The 25,438-nt window shown below is 38.0% G+C and overlaps 1 protein-coding gene across 2 annotated transcripts; it reads left to right on the top strand.

The window, feature by feature from the left end:
- Positions 1–632: 632 nt before the first annotated feature.
- On the top strand, positions 633–24,422 carry sec24b (SEC24 homolog B, COPII coat complex component). Of its 2 annotated transcripts, XM_066720221.1 has the most exons (24): positions 633–881; positions 2,709–3,371; positions 4,344–4,505; positions 6,434–6,547; positions 11,111–11,191; positions 11,449–11,630; positions 11,760–11,941; positions 12,437–12,539; positions 13,171–13,297; positions 13,519–13,628; positions 14,116–14,228; positions 14,757–14,875; positions 15,821–15,876; positions 16,262–16,468; positions 16,691–16,814; positions 17,046–17,204; positions 18,105–18,278; positions 18,590–18,700; positions 19,381–19,556; positions 19,951–20,088; positions 20,492–20,596; positions 21,236–21,328; positions 22,505–22,608; positions 23,459–24,422. In XM_066720221.1, the coding sequence occupies exons 1-24, from the start codon at positions 788–790 to the stop codon at positions 23,571–23,573; spliced, it is 3,612 nt and encodes a 1,203-aa protein (XP_066576318.1). In that variant the 5' UTR covers positions 633–787; the 3' UTR covers positions 23,574–24,422. The 2 variants fall into 2 exon arrangements, with proteins under 2 accessions (XP_066576318.1, XP_066576319.1); XM_066720222.1 differs by lacking the exon at positions 6,434–6,547.
- Positions 24,423–25,438: the final 1,016 nt, after the last annotated feature.

Below are 25,438 nucleotides of genomic sequence, written 5' to 3'. Positions count from 1 at the left end.
TCATTAGATTTAATTTAAATGACATACACATTTTACCAAGATTATCCAAGGGAAAAAAAATGAAAACGTACATTTAAAGAAGGGCTATCTACATATATTTAGGATATATAATAGCATAACTTAAATTATGCTATATAATGACATAATATGAATAGAAGATCCACAACCTAGCAAAATGTAGACATTAAGAATAATTCAAGCCAATGGATGTCTTGAATTGTGGGGGTAAAAAGCTTTATTTATTTTCTTCAAAAGAAAGAAAAAATCATTTAGTTTGCTAATTATTCAGGTAAACGATAGAACATGTTAAATTGTTTTATACTTATGTTATTAAAAACATTTGTTTCTCAAACCGAGACTCTGCTAATTGAGGAAACCCATACCATTTAATCTGGAACAGGGAATAGAATGACAGGTCGCGTTCGTGTAGCGCAGATGTCCGCAGATCTGCGCGGCTCCTCCAATGGGGTGGCTGGGATTCTGCACATCTGCGCTACAAGAACGCGGCCCGGGTTCTCGCACACTGCGTTCCATTGACTCGGTAATGCGCGCTGTGCTGACAGGTGGCGCTGTTTGCTACACAGCGTTGTTAATCGCCTCAGCGAGAGACAAATCTCATCACATACCCAATGCAAAGCGGCGGGGACGGGTCTGCCGAGCTGGAACCATCCTTGTTATAGATTAGTGTGAATTGCAAACTCGTGCTGCTGGCCCGTCCTTTCTATACACTGCTATCATCTTCTTATGCATTCATTTCTTTATCAAATCGATAGCGTTGAACTGAGAGATGTCGGCTCCGGGGTTCAACCATTTGAACTCTTCTGCCGGTCACAGCACTAACCCTACGCCTAACGGAGGAGCTGCTCCCCCCTATCAAAATGGTAAGCCAGGCCGGGGAGATTAAGAGGCCTACATTGGCAGCGACTGAAGCCGGGATGGGCTGGTTTAGCGAGTTTTTGCCCAGGAAAAGATGGGATCTGGATTGGTTTCTGAATAGTGGACGACTATTGTGTGTTATAGCGGACATCTTCTCTTTACCTGTAATTAAACCGTTTTCTTGCACACTGTTGTGTGACAGTTTGGATATATATATATATATATATATATATAAAAAGGGCCTTCAACATTAAATAAAGGAAAACCCCTGTTGTTTTTATTATAATATAAAGCCAAATATGAAGAGTTGCAAAACAACATCACTGATCATTTATAGAGTTAATAAATAATAGAAGTCGAGTATACCGGGAAGCTTATTGTTACTGATTTTAAAGAATAAGGTTAGCATCGCCGTGGACTTATTATGATGAGGTTCATGTTGTTGAGCGTTGTTTTGGGATAACGGTGCTAGAAATAACATCATTATATAATTTAAAATAATGTTACGGTTCGTTAACTTTCGTTTACCTTTTGATTTATCAGGTTACATTTTAATTTTGCATGATACCCCGTCCGTATATTTTTGACATGCCCTGACGCGAGTTTCTCCCTGGATTATCAACATTACGTGCCTAAAACGAAATCTAGTGTTTCCACCTTTTTTATTCTATTGAATCTAATATCAAGATCCCAGTGGAGATGTTTGTTATATATATATATAAAAGAATGACTTATTCACCTTTAGGTTATATGTTATCTTTGCTCACCAGGTATTTACATTTTAGTAACTTGTGCGCTACAAAATGACATACACATATAGTAAATACATTAAATCAATCTCAAATGAAGCAATGTATCAAAAATAAATAACATTTTACATACATATTCTCTATTACATACCCATTGTCATAGGTCTGGTTAAAACCACAGTGCATCATTTTTGGGATACCAGTGGTAACTGAGAGATCAAGTGTCACTGGTACAACATTTAATAGATTTTTGTATTGGATTTCAGATTGTGTTTTTGCCCCATTTGTTCCCTTCATATTTCACACTTTCTGTAAAGACCCATTTTACATTTCTTTAAATTATCTCTTAATCTCACTTTTTCATTTTATGTAATGCTTCCCTTAAATGTACTTGTTTTAACAATTTTAAATATTTATCAGAAGTTAGATTTATTATTTAGCAGAATACTGCCTGTATATTATACCCTGGTTTTATTGTATTGCTTCTGGGAAAATTATCCTTCCCCTATAAAGTAGTACATTGCTGTCATCCACAACTCATTGTGAAATTGCTTGAGTGTGTTTTGGCAGTTGAATGATTCTTCACATTGTACAGTAGAATCATTTTCAGTACATGTTTTGACATTGATTAATTTGATAGAATTGATACTTATACGTTTTCAATAAACAGGATATCAAAGCACTGATTTGGCTGAAATGTCTATTTTAATACTTACTTAGTAGCAGTAGGCTAAGTTTTGTGAGTTTCAAGCGTACTCCAGAGGCTAGGTGGTCATGTTTTATATTCTGCTTAAGCTCTTGACGGGGTAATTAATCTAATCATTCCTCCATGGTCTTTCCCTAGGTCAGTCATTGACTTTTAAAATCTCAAGGACTTTAGGGAACAGAGTTTAGTATGAGCTAATTTGCAGTTATACTCCAGTAATCATTCTACATTTTAAGTCAATAAATAAGTTCTTAAGTCTATCATTTTAGGTCCATAAAATTAACACACTAGGTTTCCTGTTTTGTAAGGGATTTTTTCTCCCCACCTACAAAACGCAGACTTTAATGATTCTTCTTGTTTAAATATTCTCCTCACAGGTCCAGCCCAGGCATACCCTTCAATGCATCCACCAATGGTGTACAGCTCCCCTCACCAGAACTACACCTCCGTCCCCGGACACTACAGCCAGATTTCCAACAAAGCCCCGGTGGTGAACAACCAGTACGACGTGAACTATTACCACAACAGCCACCAGCACCCACCCACTGCCAGAGCCAGCCAGGGTCCCCCAGCGTATGGGGGTCCTCAGGGTCTCCCTCACCCCTACAGTGGTGCCAGGCCTCCTGCCTCCTCCTCTCCCCATGTCCCCATGTCCTCCACCATCCCTCAGCATCCTGCACCATTTCAGCAGCCTTCTTACCCACCCTCGTACTACAGGCCCTACAGCACCTCGGCTCAGGGACCTCCAGCACAGTCGGGTGTGGTGACTGTGCCCAGCACTGCTAATGCCTCCTCCTATCCTATTGTCTCCTATCCTACGGCCCCAGGGAGCAGCCAGTACGGCACGCTTCGCTCCTCCCAGACCTCCTATTCCCCCTGCCAGTCCAGTGCCGTAGCCCCCCAGAACATGCTGGCAGCCCCACTCACCTCTCCTCAGCTGGCCGCACTGGGGAACAATGCCCTGCCAACTCCTGCTGGACACACACCCTCTGGCTACACTGCCAGCGCTGAGTCTGCGGTCAACGGCCAGGCCACTGCAGGTAATGTTTACAATTCCATCAGGTTGCAGTGGTTTACAAATATAAAAACAACCTCTCCTCATATAGAAACCTCTGCTCTATTATCAAGCACCTTTTTATCTATTTTTCATGTTTTCTTCTTGTGGAAAAGCTGCAGGGTTCTGGAGATGTACATATTGCAGTATTCAGACCTGGCAACAATAGCTATTGTATTGACGATTAATTTAATTTAAGTGATGATTATAATTAGAGCAGTGATCATGGTAAGTGCTGGTGGCAAAGGCTTATTGTTGTGGATATGAGATGGAAATGTGATGCTAAAGTAGCTTGGGCTACTGTGGGAAGAGCCCTGTACTCAAGATAAGATTTGTATTTAGGATTTAGGGCAGTAACATTTATTAAAAATTGCTGCCCTAAATGCTTGAAGGCTATGGGGAATTTCCATCAAATTACTTGCCACAGTTAGCCTGTTGACATTGATTTTTACTGAACTAAGGGACTCGGTTCTGTCAGCTTTAATATCTACAGTACAGATGTTTGTCAGTATTGTGACTCTGACAATTCAGTTGGCCATCTGTGTCCCATAAAACTGTAGATTTCTCTACTGCATGCACTTACCCACCCTGCTTTGAGATCTTATTTATTTAATCGTTATTTGTAATTTATATTTCCAACTTTTTTTTTAATTCCCACCTACAGAAGCACCATTGAGCTGTCATGTTAAAAATGGAAATATAAAAAAAATCCTTGTAAAATGTGTAGTGGGAAGGAGGTGAGATGAAACATACTGAATTGTGGGCTCTAATGAGCAACACACTTGCAAATGGCACTTGAATAATGGCCATGAATTGAAATAAACTGCATATAAGGCATAAGGGGCAGATTTGAGTGTCACCACAGTTTAAAAAAAGGGTTTCTCAGGATGTGTAACCTGGCGTACACATGACTTTTCAGTGCCTGTGCTTGTTCTGATTTATTTTTATTTATTTTTAGTCCCACCTCCTTCTTTTGCACAACGACTTGACCAAAGCCCCACACCAGCCGGGAGCCAGGCGTTCAGAGCAGCCCGTCCCAACGCTGGCAGCCCTGCGATAGAGAGACCACCCTGTGGGACGCCCACTACATCTGTCCACTCCTCCCCAGCTCACCAGCAAGGTAAGAATGGCCGGCCTCCAGTGCCCTGTCTTTGTTGGACAGTTTTCTCGCACTCCTACATCCCGTGCAGTTGGACACAGAAATTAGCTGTGTTAAAAAAAACTTTTGACTGGAACACGAGGCAACGCGATCCTCATTTGATGTTTTTTTAAGTTGTTCAAATGTTTAATTAGATGTCGGAGGATCCAAGTGGGAAAGTGGATTACAGAGACATACAAAAGTTTTATGGCATGGTTATCCTTTTTGTAGGGACAGCGTCTGCAGAACGCTTTTGTTTCAAGTGTCACAAACTTATCACCTGTCATATGTTTGTCAAGAGTCAGGTTTTATGCTGTGCTTAGTATGCTATTCTGGACTTTGTGTTTGTTCTTACTTATTTACTTCTTAACTGTCTTGATCCTGGTCCAGATATTTTAAATAGGCTGTCTCTTCAAATCTCATAAATGCATACACATACAAGAAAGAGGAAAAACAATTATCCTGGAGTATAGTATTCTTTGATTTGTGTCTGTGCCAATATGTAATTTGCATAGCCTAAAGACATCTGCTAAACGATAGCATTTATTATTTCCCGCAAATAATTAAAATAAAGTTTTTTTTCTGGGGCATTAACTTCAGCTTTATTTTCAGAGAGATGAACAGAGATAGCTGGCAAAACGAAATTGATTCAATCTCCGATGCTCTTTTTTTTTTTTTCTTTAAGGGTAATTATTTTTATAGCCAGGACATCACAATCCTCAGTTCAGTTTAGCTTTTTAGACATGGAATATCAGTATATTATAATTGAATATTTTACTTAATGCTTTAGGGATGCATGGGATGAGGGATGGCAAAAAATAGCAACTAAATGGGTTTACTTTGCTTTAATCATGTTGTAGATCAGGTTCACTGCTGTGGCTTGATTGGCACTTGAGGTTATTTGGCAATTCTAATTCACCCCTGGGTTTTACCTGGCCTTATTTTGATCTACTTTCATGTGCTGGCTTAAACTAAAATATTATTAGATCTCGAGTTCCAAAGATTTGTGTTTTCTCTCATGCTGACCTACTTCTTCGTTGTTTCATTGATCATGATTGTATTCTTTTTTCATTCCAAAAGCAGGCAAGGTGGAAAAGTGTTTCCAGAAAATATTTCAGTATGCATGTTGTATGTTCTTTCTTTTGAGCACTGACTCTGAAAATTAATACTCCAGTTGAGTGAATTTGGTTTAAGACGGGGTGTGTAAATGTTTACCACTCCATAGAAATCAGTGTCTTGACTACAAACTGAATAGGCTACCTTATAACAGTGACTTTGTGACATGAAGGTTACTGCAGCCATTCTATAATTTTCTTTGGTACATGCAGTAGTAATTTAGTTGCAACTTATTAGATGCAAAGAGAGTCAGACTTTGTCGCCCTCTTTCTGATATAGAAAGCAGTACACAGTACACATCCAAATATGGGTATGAGTTCTGATCTGATCTGATCTGAGGTCTCCATAAAAGCACTGCAATCCTTGCATAAAGTGCATGTAAAAATTTACCTTGAGAGACCTCTGGCGGTCTGAGTAGGAAGTCGCCTCTCCAAAGAGGGCAGTATTGTTGTGGAAGAGAATGCCCATGCAAAACAGAAAATCTATAGTCTAATACTTACTTTTTCAGATTCAGTTGGATCACAAAAAATCCACGTTCTGCAGTCATTTAAGAGATTCAGTATTCTATTTAAAAATATTTCTAAATGGCCATATCAGGTGCAGAGACAGTGATGGGTTAGTAATGTACAGCATGTTTGATATCAAGAACCAGTTGATTGAGTATAAACGGCTTGATCTTCGACTGATGCTAATAAGCACACTGGGATGCAAACTTGAGTGCTTTGATCTGTGTTATCTGGGCTCTCCTTCCTTTCCTTCCTGGCTGACAGTTGTTTGTGCTCTCCACTCCACAGGCATGCACTACGGATATGTTGCTAATAGTGGAGTTAGCTCGACAGCAGCACACTTGTCGTCTAGCTCCGATGAGGACGAGGAGGAGGAGGAGGAGGAGGATGAGGAGGAAGCAGGTCTGCTTTCGCTTTTAATCCCCCCCCGCCCCGCTTCACCTCCCCAAATGCCTCCATCCCCTTCCTGCCCCTTGCCCTCCTCATACGATAAGCTACAGTACCTCCATTCCTCACACCTCTCATGAGTCCACCTATTAGCAGAACAGAGTTAATCTTTCCTTCTTGTTTGGGCTGAATTCGTGGGCAAAATTGAATCCGTAAGGTGCTCTGCCCCTCTTTAGTTGAACAGCTTGCTGCTCTTTAGTTGAACAGCTTGCTGAAGTTCATACTGAAGTTCTGAATGCATTTTAGCTTTGTCTGGTTAGACATTACATGCTTTACTGCATTTCCCATTTGTCTCATATGTGTACCTTATCGACACACTGGAATGACATTGACAGCTGACATAAACTTAATAAATAAAACCATTGAAACTTTACTTTGCTTAGTTTGAGGCAAAATGCTAGTCCGTGTTAAATTTGAGAATAGTGAATGTAAGGAAGATACCAGAAGAAGCTTGTTCTGTGAGATTAAGCCTATATATGTGACATTGGTCTCATCTGGACTCAACTAATTAATGTAATACTTTATTTATTGCCCCTTGATTTAGACCTATCATTATGTAAAGGAAAAGAAAGTAAAGTAAAACGCTAATTATAATTATTTCACTAGTTGAAATTAGATTTTCCTTTTGAATTAGTTATACGGAACTGAATCCAAAACTGATGTTTATGGTGAAGAAAATGTAAACCAGTGATTGACCAGTGATTTTCATTTATTTATTTGCTACCTCAGATACGGCAGTTATTTAAAATGTAAAATCCAAAGGCCTGTTCTTCAGGTTGAGTAGTTACATCACCCACCTCAACATTTTAAACAACTAACAAATTGTTCACTAAGCTTTTATTGTTTCATGTATTCAAAATGCAGATCATCCTCTTGTTCTCTAATTGTCTGTTTTCTGGGTTCTCGGTTGCACTTGAGCTTGGTAGCATTTTCCCTCTCGGTAGATTCACATCAGGTTGTTTTGCCACTTTAAAGAAAATGAAATTGGACACCATGATGACGTTTGCACTTATAAGTAACAAGTTACTTATAATTAGCTGAGACATTTTTGAATACATAGTAGGCCGTTTTTATTTGTGAACTCTATGTAACTAAATATTGCAGTATACGCATTTAAATGTCTCCTTAATTCTATGTTTGTGTATGTATGTGAGGGAGGTTAATATAGATTTATAGCCTAAAGCCTGCATAGATTATGAAAATGCAGTTGTTTAACAAAATAGTTGTAAATTACTGATTCATGGGACATTTGTATTGTTATCTAACTTGAATACAGTAAAACATCTATAACAACAAGTTATTTTTGTTTAGGTCCCTTCATACCAGGTGTTATTAACACTTAACACTCATGTAAAAATGAACATGGAAAGCTAAACAAAGGCACTGGTAACCAGTGGAGGGATCTCAGCTCTGGTGTCATGTTTTTAAGAGTGAGAAATCTAGCTGCTATATTTTGTACGAGCGGCATATATATATATATATATATATATATATAACCTAAAACGGCACACACTGAAACGTGTCATTTTCCCACTCCATTAGCTGGATGGGCTATTTATGAGCTGTAAGCCGGAATATGTTAAAAAGATAAATTCCCGGGAGCCATTTCATTGTCTGATCCAGACATTGCATCAGACAGGTTTTTTTACACGATAAACAAAAAAGCACGTTGGCATCTTGTACTGGTTGGTTTTAATTGTGCTTAATTTCCATATCTGTCCTCGGTTCCTAGTTTTTTTTTTTTTAAATTAGCGTCAAGAAGTCATTTAGCTTGATTCTGTCAATTTGTTTCAAGATTGTTAAACCGGGTCTACTGAAATTTGTATTCTACACCAAATTATTCTATTTTTTAAATCTTTGTGTATAACTTATCCTAAAATGATGGTTCTTCTCTGGTTGTTTTACACCTAGGTATTAATTTCTGTGGTTATAATTTATTTATTAAGATTTTGTAAATATAAATGTTTGAATTTTAAAAGCTTGTCAGATTCTTTGCTAATCAGGCCTGTTTTATTTCCCTTTCGTGTGGGTTATAATTTGTGGGTACTATGTGCCACTATCCCCCTTACAGAAATTGCATATGTTTTTCCCAGATTTTATCTTTTGTGTTTTGCATTTTACCCTAAGGTATTTTAATGCACATGCATTTAATCCAAAGGCAGGTGGAGGACAGTAGAGTATGTCCAGGGAGATGTCTGTGAGCCATCTTGTTAAACTGCTCACTGTAGACTAGGGTTGTCAAAAATACTGATACTTAAAAAGAAAAAAGGCTTTTTGTCCGCGCAGTGACACCATACACCAGGTGGAAACAAAGAAGAGTCAGCCGATGTTGTAACAATGGACCTTATTCCCGGTCCCAGCTAAAACGAAGCTCTGAAAACATGTATCACTGTTGTGTTCCTAGCCATATGAATGATTCCCTTTATGACAGATATTTCACAGATTTCAAGTAGACAAACAAAAGGAAAGCCTGGATTATCACAATTCGCCGAGACATTGCACCAATTTTCTGTAGTATTTTTGTTCAATTTGGTATTAATTGGACCGATTACATTCGGTGAGCTCTTCACATTTGAACCGCAAAATTTGCGTCTCATTTATAAAACAACTGTGTAATGAAAACAAAAAATAAACCATTGGACTAAAGTTAATATTTGTACATATGAACATCACACAACATTTTCGCTGCAGCAACAGTGCATTCACATTGAAAATGTAAGTATTTTTCATTTTTCAAAATGAGCGCATATAGGCTACATAAACATTTTACACAATAAACTAAACTTCTGTAGAAATCTGTATGCACATATGCTAGCAAACATACAATTAAAAAACATAAACAATCGCTTATAAAACTATCATAACATTAAAATATAACGTCTTATGCAATGTGAAAGTGTTTTGAAATGGCTTTGACTGTCTGTACACAGCTGCAGGAAGGCGCTTTTCAACTCTGCAGTGCTTTTACCACAGACTGCATTTCAACAGCGTGAAACATCGACAGGTCTGTCTGGCAGTGTCTTCAGTCCTGTAGATACTGATTTGTAGTGCCAACAGCAGTCTAATAAACACTAACAGCAGCCAGCCTATTGCCAGCCGCACCTGATACAAAATAATTAGCACATGATCAGACAGGGTCTGATCCAGGTCTCTGGATCAATGCCTTGGTTTGCAATGAGATCAAGAGTGAATTCCAAAGGAAAATTTGAAATTTGCTGAGCCGATGAGAGGACAGGCAGATGAGAGCTAGATCAGGTGTGATTCTTCAATTGTGTATATTTTGTCATCTGCTAACAAAATAATGATATATGAATGTATGTGTAGGCATTTATAACAATTTAAAAATAACATGTATTTACCAAACAAATATTATTGATTCTTCCATATCTAAACGCATATTCATGATATAGGCCTAGGGAATGCTGCTCAATTTCGTTTTTTATTTTCTGGCTATCTGCCTTTAAGATTCTTAACCGACATGGCTGTGTCTATTAAAACGTACGTTATACAGTATAAATGAGTTACCTTTACTATACCTAGTATTAATATTGTTTAATGGATCAACTATGGCTCAAGACTGTGTACATATATTTGCCTGTTATTTACTGTATTATTTTCTGGTCTATATAATGACTGGTATGTGTTACATGCATGTTTTGTATATCAAATAAAAGGACATGAAATTCCCATATGGAACACATTTTCAATATATTATAAATATATGCAATAATTCAGTAAAACGTAAAACATGAATATGCCTATTGACTGGTACTACAACAAGCCAGATTAAACCAGTCACGGAATGCTCTGTGTTATGTTGGCCAAAGAAAATACCAAAATATACATTAGTGTTATAAGCTACCTGCACTCTGTTGTTCTGAAGAAAATGTTTGAATGGCTGCTGAATCCGGAAAAAAAGTTTTCTTAATACTATGATACTTGTGTTTCCTGCTCCAGCCTATTTGATCTGGAGTGAAGATTGTGTCTCTTTCTGAAAGGAATGCTAATGTATGTTGTCTACTGATTTTTTAAATTTATTTTTGTGCTATCAAATTGGTATTGACTATCGTGAAATTGAACTGGTATCGTATCGAAGTTCAAAATTATAGTATCGTGACAACCCTACTGTACAACATGAATCAGCCAATTTTATTCCTGCCTTACCCTACCCCTGGGAATGATGAAACTTGCTTCCAACTCCCTGTGGGTCTGTTGCCAAGATGGGTTAATTTGTAAAGCATTACACCTTTTAACAGCTTTGCTAACAGTGATAATTAAAGCAAAATGAGAGGGATTATGTATATATTGGTTTTCTGTTTTATGATTCCACAGACAATGTGTTGAAACTGAAGGCCTGAATTCACCCTTAGCTGAAGACTTGTCTTATTCACTTATGTATTTCTTGTTGACAGTCCTTGTATACCCAGTGCCTTTCAGGATGCCCTGGTGTAAACGCAACATGGTGTGTGATATTGGAGAGCAGTGTATGATACAGCAGATATCTGTTCTTATTCTCAGGTGCAGATAGTTCCTCAACCACCAGCAGTGCATCCCCTGTTCCCAATAACTATGAGGCCATGGAAGGGGGGAGCTACCCAGGTATCCTCCTTTTATAGTTGAATGAATGTTTCTTAATGGTCATTTCAGCTCTGGCCTGCATGGACAACAAGCTCTTACTACCAAATTAGTCACATAGCCAATTCACTGATGAATTCTCCAGGTCAGGGATGCCACATCGCTTCTCTTGTTTCTTATTTTGCCATTAGCAGTTGAACTATATTTAGCACTTTTATGCCACTCTCTCCTGTTTCAACCAGTTCTGAAAGCACCCTAGTGATGTTTCTGTCTCTCTTTAGAGTCCTCCTCGAATGTAGCGCCCAATCCCCCAGCTTCTCAAGCGTCCAAAGCAGCGAAGCCCTTTGGCTATGGATATCCCAGTCTACAGCCAGCCTATCAGCAGAGCCCAGTGCCAAGAGCAGACTCTACACCTCCCCAGAGCTCTGGCTTCAACCCTCCTGGATACCAGCAGTTTTCACAGGTAATGAGTTTGCTGGGCTCTCGGGAAAATGACATGTTTCAGTGTGTGGTGTTTTAGATTTGTGTTTTCTCACAGTTTCTAGCAGAACTGAATATGACTTTAAAGCATTCCCCCGTTTGTTTTGCACAGCCCTATCCCACAATGAACCAGCTGTCAGCTGCCCTGGGAGGTCTAAGTTTACCAGAGCAACAGCTGGAAGGACTGAGGCCCGTGAACCTGCTGCAGGAGAGGAATATCCTGCCCGGTGAACCTCTGCAGGCACCTGTGCCCAGCCTCAGCGCCGACCTGAAGAGGTCCAACTGCAGTCCAGAGTAAGCTCGGGGAAATTAAGAGTAGACCTCTACGTATGCTCTATCTGGTGAGATCTTCCGATAAGATCTGCACCATATATGTTTATTGACAGTATGCAAATGTCCATTGTAATCTGTGTAGAGTACATAACAGAACAAAGCTTTTCTTTTAAACCCCTTCTGCACAGCAAAATACTATTAATTTGGAAACCAAACCAAACAAAACCTGACCTGAAGCTGACAGGGACAGATCAGATATTTGTATTGATTTCCATACTTTTTGTTTCTAGGCTTTTCTTTCACCTCTCTCCAAGTTCATGATGCACATTGACCTCTCTTTACGTTTTACAGAGAGCAGGTGGATTACACGAAGCACAGACTCTCATTCTGCGTGTTTTTAAGTTTATTTTTAGAAGTTAAAAAGGTTGCAGTCTTTCTTTTTTAACAATAATTATCTTAAGTGAATCTAGTCAAGTAAGACTGCTCATGTTTCCTTCCCTTCTCTTTGTCTTTCAGCACATTCAGATGTACACTAACTAATGTCCCCCAGACACAGGCTTTGTTAAATAAAGCCAAGCTGCCCCTGGGATTACTCCTCCATCCCTTCAGAGATCTCACGGTAATAGATCTTTCATTTGGTGGTTGTATCAGCATGGCTTACCAAATCAAAACGGTTACCTACCCACAACTCGCAAATTACAACTCATACCTCATTGCTTTTTTATTTATAAGTCGTACAAAGTGGTCTTAAAACCATGAGTAGATACAAGTTTGTAATTTGCGATTTGTGGGTAGCTCAAAGGTTGGATTTGGTCTAGGCCTATATTTAGCCTTCATTGTGGAGAACGATCTTATTCTGTCTGTGAGATTAGCTTTCAGTGTCTATCCAACAGTATTTAATAATTTGTTCAGATCTTTAGTTTGCCAACCCTTTACATTTTATTTTTAATTAAATCCTTATTTGGCTGATGCATTTCTAATAGAACAGAACTCATGCAGTGTCTTCAACAATTCGTCCTGCAGTGCTACATGATGTTTTTTTATTTATTTTTATTATTGAATTTGAATGCTGCAAATAACATTTTTTTTAAAGATTACAACCTGTGTGCCTGAAACACATTTGTCCTGGTGATATTTTTTTCTGTTTGAATTAGTCCCCAAGTAGTGTTAAGCTTTACCAGATATTGCTGATCCATTAGCCGTAATGACTCCTAATATGCAGGGTTATTTTTTCTCTCTCTATTCTGCAGCAATTACCTGTCATAACGTCCAACACCATTGTGAGATGTCGCTCCTGTCGAACTTATATTAACCCTTTCGTGTCCTTCCTGGACCAGAGAAGGTGGAAATGTAACTTATGCTACAGAGTGAATGATGGTTAGTAAAAACTTGGCACTTTGAACTCACCTGCTGGTAAAGCAAGAAGCTAATTATTTCTAGATTATACCTGTGGGAATTCCAAAACTTTAAAAGGGAAAAATAAAAGATGCATATTAAAATCAGTTTTTAATGTTTGTTTTTGTTGTAGGTTTATATATTTATTTTATTGTATTTACATGTACTCTCTTTTTTTAATGTAACGATTTTTTTCCATTCAGTTCCTGATGAGTTCATGTACAATCCCCTGACACGGTCCTATGGTGAACCTCACAAACGACCAGAGGTACAGAACTCAACAGTGGAGTTCATAGCCTCTTCAGATTATATGGTACGTTGACTCATTTAAATTCATGATTACAGTACAGTCTGCTTAGTTCATGCACTAATAAAGTGCTTGGTATTTTTGTGCTGTCTATGTTGAACTGGTGAACTAAAGAGAAAGTTGGTAACATCAATGTTGTACAGTTAACATGCACAATATATAGTGATTGTTGTAATTAAAATTGTATACTTCACCAAAGGATCCTTTTGATACATTTTAGAAGTTATCGAAATGTGTATGTCCATTCCTTTGTGTTATCTTCATACTTTATGGCTCAGCGCAGGGATTGTGTGTTCAAATTTAGACCTTAAGCCCATTCCAAGCACAGTGGTCTTGCAAACTGCCCCAATAAACAGTGTATTGGTGAATGATATCTCAGTCAATGTAGACTTCGATTATTTTGGTGAGTTCTGCCTTTTGGATATAGGTGTCTATAAAGAGAACAGTCAAAGAGACACCTGCAAAACGACACTTTTTTTCCTCCCCCCAACAGCTGCGTCCTCCTCAGCCTGCTGTGTACCTGTTTGTCTTAGATGTCTCTCACAATGCAGTGGAAGCTGGCTATCTGAATGTACTTTGTCAAACACTATTGGAAAACCTGGAAAAGTGAGTTATATCAACCCGAATATACCTGTTCTGGTTAGATAATCATTGGGAATATCAAGTACCACTGTAAGATGTTGCCAGCACTGGTATTTAATAAGAAATTAGATTTACAAGCTGTATAACATGTTCATAGGGCATTCAGTTATGAATAGACAAGGGTACATGTTCAATCTTGATTGTGTGATAAGTATTTGCTAATGTATTCAAGAACCTCTTAATTCTTAAGAAGTTGTATTAATCAGCATCCATAAAACATCATAATCCCCCTTGCTGAAGATACGGAGAATGTCAAATAAGCATCAAATCAAACCTAGTTAAACCTAGTTAGCTTTCGATTTGTTTTGATTTTTTCTTGTATGACAAACAGTAACTGAGCTGATTATTTTCCTTGTCTGCACTCTCCTCTTTAAGTTTGTTCCTTATAACGTCTAAAGCAAATTATTTTAAGATCATCATAAAATGAAAGTGTTTTGCCAAATTAGAATTAATCCTAGTTTATAATAACCTTTCTCTGGTTTGTCTTTTAAGGCTGCCTGGGGACACACGGACAAGAGTGGGATTTATAACGTTTGACAGCACTATTCACTTTTATAATCTGCAGGAGGGGCTGTCACAGCCCCAGATGCTTGTGGTCTCTGATATTGATGGTACAGGATTTTCCCATTTTCTCTACGTTCAGATAAAGCAGTCTTAATAATGTTGAGATTTGAATTGTTTCACCTGAATTTTATGGAGGGTGATCAGTGCCAAAATTAACATGAAGGTGATTATGAACATGAAGATGATTATTAACATGTACTTCCATGAAATTAAATATATTTGTAAATATATATACCTAAAAAACATAATCCATACATCATAATTCGAACCCACAAAATATATAAATATAGAAACTATTGTATTTTGTTTGTTTTTATTCGGGAACATTTACAGAAATGCATCTACATATCTTTAGGCTTCCTTAAAATATTTAATTTCATGGAGTTACACGATTTCAGAGTATGGAGGACTATCCGAACTGAAATTTAAAATAAATACACAGACAAAATAAATACATGGACATTTAGGCCTATTTATTTATTCATCTATTTATTTACGTATTTCAACATTTATTTATTCATTCATTAGTTTCAACACGTATATATTTATTTCCTGTTTGTCTCTTTGCTATTCACATTTCTCAGTGCGCTTCTACATTTCGTAGTGTCTCTTGTATTTATTTTTATTTTTCAATGTAACAAAACTAACTGTCAATCAGAGCTAGTGGGCAGTAGCCAGTGCGCTTATTGGCTAATCCAATGCACATAATCATCTTCATGTTCATGTTCATAATCCTCTTCATGTTCATCTTCATAATCATGTTAATAATCATCTTCATGTTAATGTTAATAATCAACTTCATGTTCATCTTCATAATCATGTTAATAATCATGTTAATGTTAATGTTCATCTTCATAATCCTCTTCATAATCATCTTCATGTTCATAATCACGTTCATCTTCATTTTGGCACTGATCACCCTCCATAGAATTTACTTTTGTCTGTCATCAATACATAAAATTGGATGCATGTTTTTTTTTTTTTTTTTTCAGATATCTTTATACCTACTCCTGATAGTTTACTAGTAAATCTCAAGGAGAGCAAAGAGGTATGGTTCATCATGTTATCTTTTCTTTAATGTACACTATTTTATTATTTTTATTCAAAATATAGCTGTATTGGATAACAGTTCTCAATTTTCTATATCTGAATACACTGAAAATCCTGTCCTTTGAAATGTTGCTCCACCTCCTCTGGTCAAGGAAGGACACTTTTCATATCTGTTAAGTATGTTCTAAATCAAGCAGGTCATTTCAATTGAACTGTACAAAAAACTATTATTTAAACTTACTTGTATGGTATTGTCCTTTTAGTTGCATGTTGTCTAAAGTAGAAGGAGACCTTATATAGTGTATATATAGATATATCTGTTTGTCCAAGTTTACCTATTGAGTCCTTGCTGAATTCTTGTTTCCCCATCTCCCTGGGTACAGCTGGTGAAGGACTTGTTGAATGCCCTGCCCAACATGTTCACCCACACCAGAGAGACCCACAGTGCCCTGGGGCCCGCCCTGCAGGCTGCCTACAAGCTCATGTCCCCGACTGGAGGACGGATTTCTGTGTTCCAGACGCAGCTGCCCTCTTTAGGAGCTGGTCTTCTGCACTCCAGAGAAGACCCCAACCAAAGATCTAGCACTAAGGTACATGACTCGCTACAGCTTTGTATTGACAGTGCACTGGAAAGATGTAAATGAACATGATTGTGTGGTCAGATGAGATGCCTTCACCGGTGCAACAAAGAGAAAGTGGCTGTAATGAGAGGGAGCCTGTTACTGTCACAAAATATTGTTAGCTTTTCTGATAAGCTGTGGTTATAATTCAGCAAGGAGAGTGTGTGGTAGTAAATGTGTATTCTCTTTAAGGTTGTGCAGCATTTAGGACCAGCGACAGACTTTTACAAGAAGCTGGCGTTGGACTGTTCTGGACAACAGATAGCAGTGGACCTCTTCCTTCTGAGTTCCCAGTACTCTGATATGGCATCGTTAGGTGAGAATTTGATACTGGATTAACGTGGAGTTGCAATAGTTTGTTAATCACATTTTTTCATGACATCCCAAACGCTTATTTCTCTATTAGTATAACCGTTTTGAAGAGAACATTTTGGTGATGCACAGCCTTCAAATTATAGTGCTTCCCTTTAAGTGTTTTCCCCAAATACTGTGACAACCATGAAGTTATTTGGCAAGTGAATTGATGTGAAAACTGTTCTCTTTCCAGCTTGTGTGTCTAAATATTCAGCAGGAAGCATATTTTACTACCCATCTTTCCATGATGTCCACAACCCCACTCAGATGGAGAAGTTTCAGAAGGACCTTCAGCGATACTTAACCAGGAAAATTGGCTTTGAGGCAGTAATGCGAATAAGGTGTACCAAAGGTAAGCTCAGAATCTTTCACCTTCATCAGTGGTTCTTCTTACTGCTGGGAAAGCCAGTCTTTAATTGCATGTCCCTGTGTTTCTCTGACAATATTAATTTTGTTTACACTGCAAAGATTCAGCACTTGAACTTGAGCTTGTCTGTACTTTTCCTGATTTCTGGAACCCACATGTTTGTGGTTATAGTACATGGGAAGAGTTAAATATCTTCCATGAGTGTAGGAAGGGCATCGGTAAAACATCTGCAGCAGTGCTGAAAGCCTGTCAGACTGCACTCTGCTGTACATTTTTGATCTTACTATGCAGCCTCGGGACTTGTGTAAAGCAGGCAATGGTGCAGTCAACAACTTATTAGTTGAGCTTAATGATTGCTTTGCATTAGATAGATGGAAGATTCTTCTATCAGGCAAAAAGCTGTCATCAAGTAGTGGAATTATATTTTGTGATTAAGAGATCAGTGGAGTTAGAGTTTCAGTGCTAAGAGAAACACTGAAAAGCTTATAATGCCTTAAAATATGTCCCTAATGTAATATTTCTGAAGAGCTGTTGATGGACTTTTCAGAAATTTTAAAAATAACGTCAGCAACCCTGCTGAAGTTTCTCCCGTTTCCTTTGGTTCTTTTCTCAAATTATATCGTGATCAGCTCAGTTCCTGGAGTTTATTCCCAGTTTAGAAATGTCTGTAAATAATGGTAGATTGTGTTCAGTAAGTTTCATGGAAGGATTTGTTGTAATCTAATCAAATATACAATACAAAAAAAAAACACAATTCTTAATGTTGTCCAGTAAGAGTTGTACAAATGAATCTTACTGTTTTCATTGCACAAAAGTGCATGTACACTAAGGTTTCAGGGCCTGGTAAAGGCTGCTGTATTTACCAAAACATTGTTTATTTTGCAGGTCTTTCAATCCACACGTTTCATGGGAATTTCTTTGTTCGATCCACTGACCTGCTGTCCTTGGCAAATGTCAATCCAGACTCTGGGTTCGCTGTGCAGATGTCGATTGAAGAAAGCCTAGCAGACACGTCTTTAGTTTGTTTTCAAGCAGCTCTTCTGTACACGTCCAGCAAAGGTAATGAAGATGTTCCTTTCAAGAGAAATGGCAATGAAATTCAATTTTGTGGGGTCAGCCTGCATGGTATTAATCAGTTCTGCTTTGAATTATCAGAGTAATCATAACCCAGATCTTGTGTATCCTGATTTGTGTTAACTATCCTAAAGATATGTAGAAAAGTAAACTGCCATGTGTTATATACGATAATATATATTTTTATGTATGGTTACAAATAGCCTGTCTGTCCTGCCTTGTGTTTTTCATAGGAACTGGCACAAAAGTCTGATCAGATCATTGTACATAGTACCATACATATTTTATTTTTTAAGGGAAGAGAAGAATTCGGGTGCACACGTTGTGCTTGCCTGTTGTGAACTCACTGAGTGATGTGTTTGCTGGGGCTGATGTCCAGGCGATCACATGCCTTTTGGCAAATATGGGTGAGTACTCCATATCTGCCAAACTTGCTTCCTTAACTTTTAACATGATGTGGGGGATTCAGTTTTTTCCAGGGAACTACTACGGTGTCATTCATAGTAAAGAATTAAAAATGCTATGTTCCTTCCTTCAGTTTTAGGCACAGGTTGACTTCTCAACAAAGACAGTATATTCTTGCTTTTAATACAATATTGTTAAACACTGATGATAGAAACGTAAAAAATATTACTTGTAAACATTTACATGCTGTGTGTGTTTCTGTGGGGAAACCTAAACCTGATAACTTTTAGAATTGCATTTGTCTGGTAAAAAGTCAATATTAGCACTATACATAATTCAAATGTAAGCATAATGTGAGAGCTCTGAAGATAAAAGGAGTATACGAGTCTGTAAACATTCATGGCTTTTCTAAAGGGTCCGTTTTCTTGTGGAATAATTACATTTTCTTGATTTAGCCTCGTACCCATTTGTTTACCCTTCTCTTCACTCCTTGATTTGAATAATAAAAAATAAAAAAAATCAGCTCTAAAAGTATTGCCAAGGAAATGGAAGCGCTCTGTCTTCCAATTCTAGTCTGAAAAGGTAGAGCCCTGTTTCAATAGAACTTGTATGGTTGCTATTATTTGACAAGCTTTTGTGGGATATAATGATTTTTTTTTTTTCTTCCATTTATTAACTCAAGCTATCGACCGATCTGTGTCTTCAAACTTGTCGGATGCGCGAGATGCCCTGGTAAACGCAGTGGTGGACTCGCTGTCTGCGTACCGCTCCACTGTTTCCAACCTCCAGCAATCCGGCCTAATCGCCCCAGCCTCGTTGAGGCTCTTTCCTCTCTATGTATTGGCACTGCTCAAACAGGTAGGTTGCTCTTCCTGGCCAGCCCTTCATGGATACAGTGGAAATGTTCTCCAGCTAGATTGCATTTCCTGTTAGTAACGTATGTCTGTGGAAACTTTACAAATGTGCCATTGTTCCTATTGCTTTCCACATCAGCAGTGTATTTTTCCTACAAACAGGGTCACAGTCCAAGGCCAGGGTAATGCAGAGTCTCAAGCATTATCTTGTTTGAAGTGAATTAAATATTAACTTCACGGGTAATTAGTGGCCTGTGATAATTAGTTCCTTTCCTTTGATTTCTAAATGCTCTGAATTTCCTTGTGACTCATGGAGAGAGTTGACATCGAATTGCTCAGGGATGGCTGTCTGTGTGCCGCAGCACTGAGTGAGTTCAGCTGTTCTTCCCACTCTGCAGAAGGCCTTGAGAACAGGCACCAGCACGCGCCTGGATGACCGAGTCTTCGCTATGTGTGAATTCAAAAGTCAGCCCCTGCAGCAGATCATGCGCATGATCCATCCCAACCTGTACAGGATAGATGACCTGTCTGATGAGGTACAGTGCCCCCTGGAGCCCACTTTACTTCATGTGAAATGATTAACCATAAGGGAAGATCTAAACTTGAAAGGAGTATTATTAAAGACACTGTAATTTTAAATAAGTATATACTTATTATCAATATATAAATATTACAAAAAAAGAAGCAGTGGTAATGAAGGCTAATATTTGTTTCTAGAGGTTTTGAAGATTCTCTGCTTCTGCCAAAAACAGCACTATCATTAAGGCTGTTCTGTCAGTTTGAAAATACATTTCAAGTTCAGCGTAGCTCCTTGGTTGATCTCTCTTTGTAGAGAAGCTGTAAAATGCAGAGGAATGTGTGACAAACATGTTCAAATACTTTCATTGCACTTTTGCTGCTCCATAATGTCTTCCATGACTAAACCCTCCTTGTGTGCAGGGAGCACTTCATGTCAATGACACCATGGTGTCTCAGCCGCCGATCCTCCAGCTCACCGCGGAGAAGATCAGCATACAGGGGGCTTACCTAATGGACTGTGGCACAGTGAGTACTGGGCTCTTATTGCAAAGCATTCCCACTTGGGCCATAATGTTGCCTAGACTTGGTCCTCTGTAGTTCTTCTAAATGAAGTTGGTTGTTGCTCTTCAATACTCGGCATCTCAAAATGCCATTCTCCTTTTTCTGCCAGGAGTTGGGTTATTTACGGGGTTACTTGCAGCTTTTACAATATTGTGTAGTATAGATTATTCTGGTTAGCTCATTCACTAAAAGATCCCCCCCCCCCTTTATCTGATAGCATTTGCTGTGATTTAATTTAAGAAAGTTATTGATTTGAAAATAACTTATTTCATTCTCTTGTAAGATTGCACTTATTCAAAGTTTTGTCATACTCTTGCCTTTGCATTACTTGCAGTTGTATTGTTTATTTTGATTTCCCCTTCCCTTAGCTCTTAACTTTGACTTAACATCTTGTCTACACTTATCAGCTTTTTCATTCTAGGATTTAAGACCTTATATATTGTTTACTGTATATCTCGTATACACTTGTGTAAACTGTGAATTTGTAAAATGTATTATGCCTTGAAATGCACTTTATCATTGCACTTTGTATTGCACTTATAATTTGTAAGTCGCCCTGGACAAGGATGTCTGCTAAGAAATAAATAATAATTCTTTCCCCAGGGTCTTTATCTGTGGGTGGGCAAGGGCTGCAGTCAGGCTTTTATCGGAGACGTGTTGGGCTGCCAGGACCATGCTTCCATACCACAGAATATGGTAAGTGCATTGTGAGGTTTCATTTGGCTTTTAATCCTCATCAAATTCATCTGGACCCTGAAGGATTTTGGATCTCATTTGATGCTCTTATAATTACAAGGTTGTCCCAAAACCAATTTAACTATACATTTAAAGATTTAACTTGGTATTTCCATTTCAAAATCTGTTGTATATTATTTATTTGACTTGTGCCTTCATCCAAACCAACTCAAGGTGGATTAATCTGACTGTAAAGAGACATTTTAGGCAAATCATATTTATATTCTTAATGAAAATGGCAATTTACACTCATTATTCATAAGCAGATGGTAAAAAGAGAAAAGGAGAGACACGTGAAGAGGGTCATTGCTTTATTTTTGCTATAATTGTTTAAGGTCTCATAATTATTACTTACTACCCCTTAATTATTCTCAAAAGCAAACGTTTCGGGGGCAGGGGAGCAAAACATATCCTACTACAGTTGTTTCACACTATTGTTTTAAAGAGTCCATGAAGTCAGTTTTAATGAGATATGTAATTCCAGTTAATAAAGTTGATAATGTGGTGGAATTATGGCTTCAAAGTGTAAATTACCTGATTAGGGTTTATCAGCAATGCTTTGTATTTGTTTTGCTTACAGAAAGCAATCGTATCAACTGACTTCTGATGTATTGACCATTCTTTATACTTACTACAATTTGTTTCCCTATTGTGCAGCTGTAAAACGTTTTCATGACCAGGAGCACATATGGTTTAAGTAATCTGTTCATACAGAAGACTGCTAAACAGAACTGGAATTCAGAGTCTCACTGCACATAATACAACCATAATAGTCAGAAAATCAAGGTATATTAGTGGTTTTGGTTTATTGGTTGAAATATTCACAACTATGTGGTAATAAACTGCAAAGAACAAAGCAGCATTTATTACAAGTAAATAACTCAAGCCAAGGGAATGGAGCACAGATATGCTTGTGATTCCCTTTCCCAGGTTAACTTTCTCTCTTACGTGCTTAGCACTTTATTGAGCATTAATCAAGGTTATTTGTATTATTAAGAATGTAATGTTTTTCCTTTGATTGTCTTCAACAGCTTTGTGTTTTTTTTACAAACAACGTGAATGTTATTGTTCTACATGTTGGATTGAGTTATACTATATTCAAGTAATGTTAACAGAAAATTCATTTTAAATACACAGACTCAGATTCCAGAACTAGAGACGCCTTCCTCTGAAAGAACGAGATCGTTTATTAATTGGCTTCAAGAGAACAGGTCATTCAGCCCTATCCTTCATGTTGTGAAGTAAGTACTTTTTAGACATTTTCATTTCTGTATCCTTTTTGTGACCTGAACCAGAAAATGATGCATGAAAGGACCAGTGTTGGAATCGGTCATGTGAGTATGCATTAGCACGGTCACATTGGTGGGCTGTGGACATTATTGATCGCGTCAGTTAACATCTTCTTGAATCTGTAAGGTTTATATCTGGTATCTTAATCACCCATGCACATCATTTTTATTTACTTGGTTGACAATTTTATCCAAGACAACACTTTTATTTGTATGAATAATACTTAGGCCCAGATTACATTAAAACCTGAGTCCCTCAGAAGGCAAACATAAGGCATCAGGTTATGATGTGGAATTTGGTTTTCATCTAGTTCAGACATTGGAAACCTTATGTCAATTTATTGTATAAATTGCAAACTGACCCAAGACCGTACAGTGCAGTCAGTTTTAATGTCAAGCGCAGTATCAGACTGATTGTACTCTCTGGATGTCTGGTAAATGCAGTACAAGTGATTTTAAGATAAACCGTGAGTTTCATAGTTGAAAGGCTTGAGAGACAAATGTATTAATTGAACCTGGGTCAGGATGCACTGTTTTGGTGGTGCACAGCAAAGAGCTGGACTCTTTACAATACATGTTTATATTGTTTTATTACATAGAGGATTCTAGACTGTTCTAAAATCTCCTGCGTTTAACCTCAGTTGCAAAACCATAAAGTGCCCAAGTCTTGTCTTGGACTTCCTGTCAGGCATCAGTTCACTGTGTGAATATTGTTGACCAAAGGGCCTTTGTTTAATAAGGTGATAGATCTCGCCTTATTCGACTCCTTGTGTTAACCGCTTCTTTCTACTTTCATTTTCAGAGATGACTCATCAGCTAAAACCAACTTTTTCCAGCAATTGATTGAAGATCGAACGGAAGCAGCACTATCCTATTATGAGTTTTTGCTCCACATTCAGCAGCAGTTGTCAAAGTAAATAGCCGTGCAACACTAGCCTAAGGTGTAAGGGTAGGAGTGTCTTACGGTACCTACAATGTGGCAAATCTTTAGAGGAAGGCCTCCACCTGGCTTTGTAGTCTACGTCTGTGGAGATTGCAGTAACTACCAAACTGGTAATGCTGTGATGACTGAGCCGCTAATGTTTGGCCTAAAGCCATTGGAGGTTGATCAACCTGAAAGGAATTTTTGGAAGGAAAGGGGTTTACAGTAGCAGGAATGGCATCTGCAACAGGTTTCTTACCTTCTTCCTTTATAGAAAAAGAAGAACATGCATATTGATTCATAGTTGCTTTCAGCGGTTGGAGTTGCATAGGTAGCAGTTCACTGAGACAATCTTTCTTTGTGGAATGTAAGTGGACCCGAGAGCTACTTCATACATTTAACACAAGAAATGTTTTGCAAAATGGGAGGCAGAGCAGATGTGCATGTTTGTTTTTGTTTGTTTGTTTTTGGTTTAATCCGGTTTTTAAATTGGTTGAGTGTCCATTTAATTATGACAAATGCCTTCCCATTTTTTGCAAGAATCATAGGAATTGGGGAACCAGTTTTGATGTACATTGTAAAGCCATGTATGGTTTGTGTCTGCTAAATGGAGAGAGTGCACTGTACTGTGCACATAGCTCGAATGAATAGCACTGCCTGAAGTGTAGAACAGTCCAGGTTTTTAATGTCCAGGTGAGACTTTAGTTCCTGTACAACCCACTTTTTTTTTTTTTTCCTCTGCCAATAACAGAAATTGTTCCACTTTGTAATTCTCTTGCAAATCTTTTATGTGAAATTATTTATGATCTGCTTATTAAATAAAACAAAACAATATTTTGCTTGATATTGGTTATTAGTTGGCTTACTTTTAATTAATATTTTGCATGCCTGGCCGTGTGAAGAGTGCTAAAGATCGCAAGAGAAGCTCGGCTGCTGGCACATCAGAATCCTGTGAAAAAGACTGAAGCATCACTTGTCCTCTTTGACGGGGGCTGGCCTGTCGCTGCAGTATTAGTGTCAGTGAGAGGAGAATGCAGTTACCAATGAGAAGAAATGCAGGTTCTCTTCACCAACCTTTTACATAATCTAAACCCTAGAGGGAGACAAGTATGTACACTATTTAGCATGAGGATAAACGATACATTCTACTTCCTGTGATAAAACCCCACCACAGAGATTGCTACATAGTCAATAATAGATGGGGAAAGTATAGCTTATTCCACACCACCCCCACTGAACAAATTGTCCAAATCCAAAAATAAATACAGTTGAGTATGTCGGGAAAGCGAGAGAGGACAACTGAAGCACAACAGCCAGAGGGAAATTTATGCTTTTCTTTATAATAGAAAAGGTTTGCAGATTATTTTATTTTTTTGTATCTTAGAAAATTTGGCAAAATATTTACTTAAAAGTGATCAACACAAAGCACAAAGGTACTGCGTTTGCGCTGTTACAATATTTTGAAGGGCCTGTGTCCCAAGTGTGCACCGAAGGAAGCAACAATCAGGTCAGGAAATAAAACTGGAGGGATTGAGCTGGAGTTCCTCTACTTCAGAAGAAGATTTGCTGAGTTAACCATCTGATCAGAAGCACTACATTTTACTTCATGAAGTATCCTTTAACATTGATAGTTATAATGCTGTTCACTTCCACAGGAAATGTCTCCACTGTACTTTAAAGCATCTGTCCTGTTTCCTTTCAGCTCAGATTGTTCAGTCTTCGTATTCTCCACAAAAGCTTCAAGTTTGTACACTGGGAGTTCGAATTTGTTTCTTACTCTGCTCATGTTCTTTTCATGTATTTCTAGTGGACACGAATTAAGTCCTGCGCATTGTAAAATCTGTAAATGTAGCACAAGCT

The sequence above is a fragment of the Amia ocellicauda genome, chromosome 13 (genome assembly GCF_036373705.1).
Source record: "Amia ocellicauda isolate fAmiCal2 chromosome 13, fAmiCal2.hap1, whole genome shotgun sequence".
NCBI classification, from domain to species: Eukaryota; Metazoa; Chordata; class Actinopteri; order Amiiformes; family Amiidae; genus Amia; species Amia ocellicauda.
The sequence above is the reverse complement of the archived record's forward strand: the minus strand, read 5'-3'. Positions and strand labels throughout refer to the sequence as shown.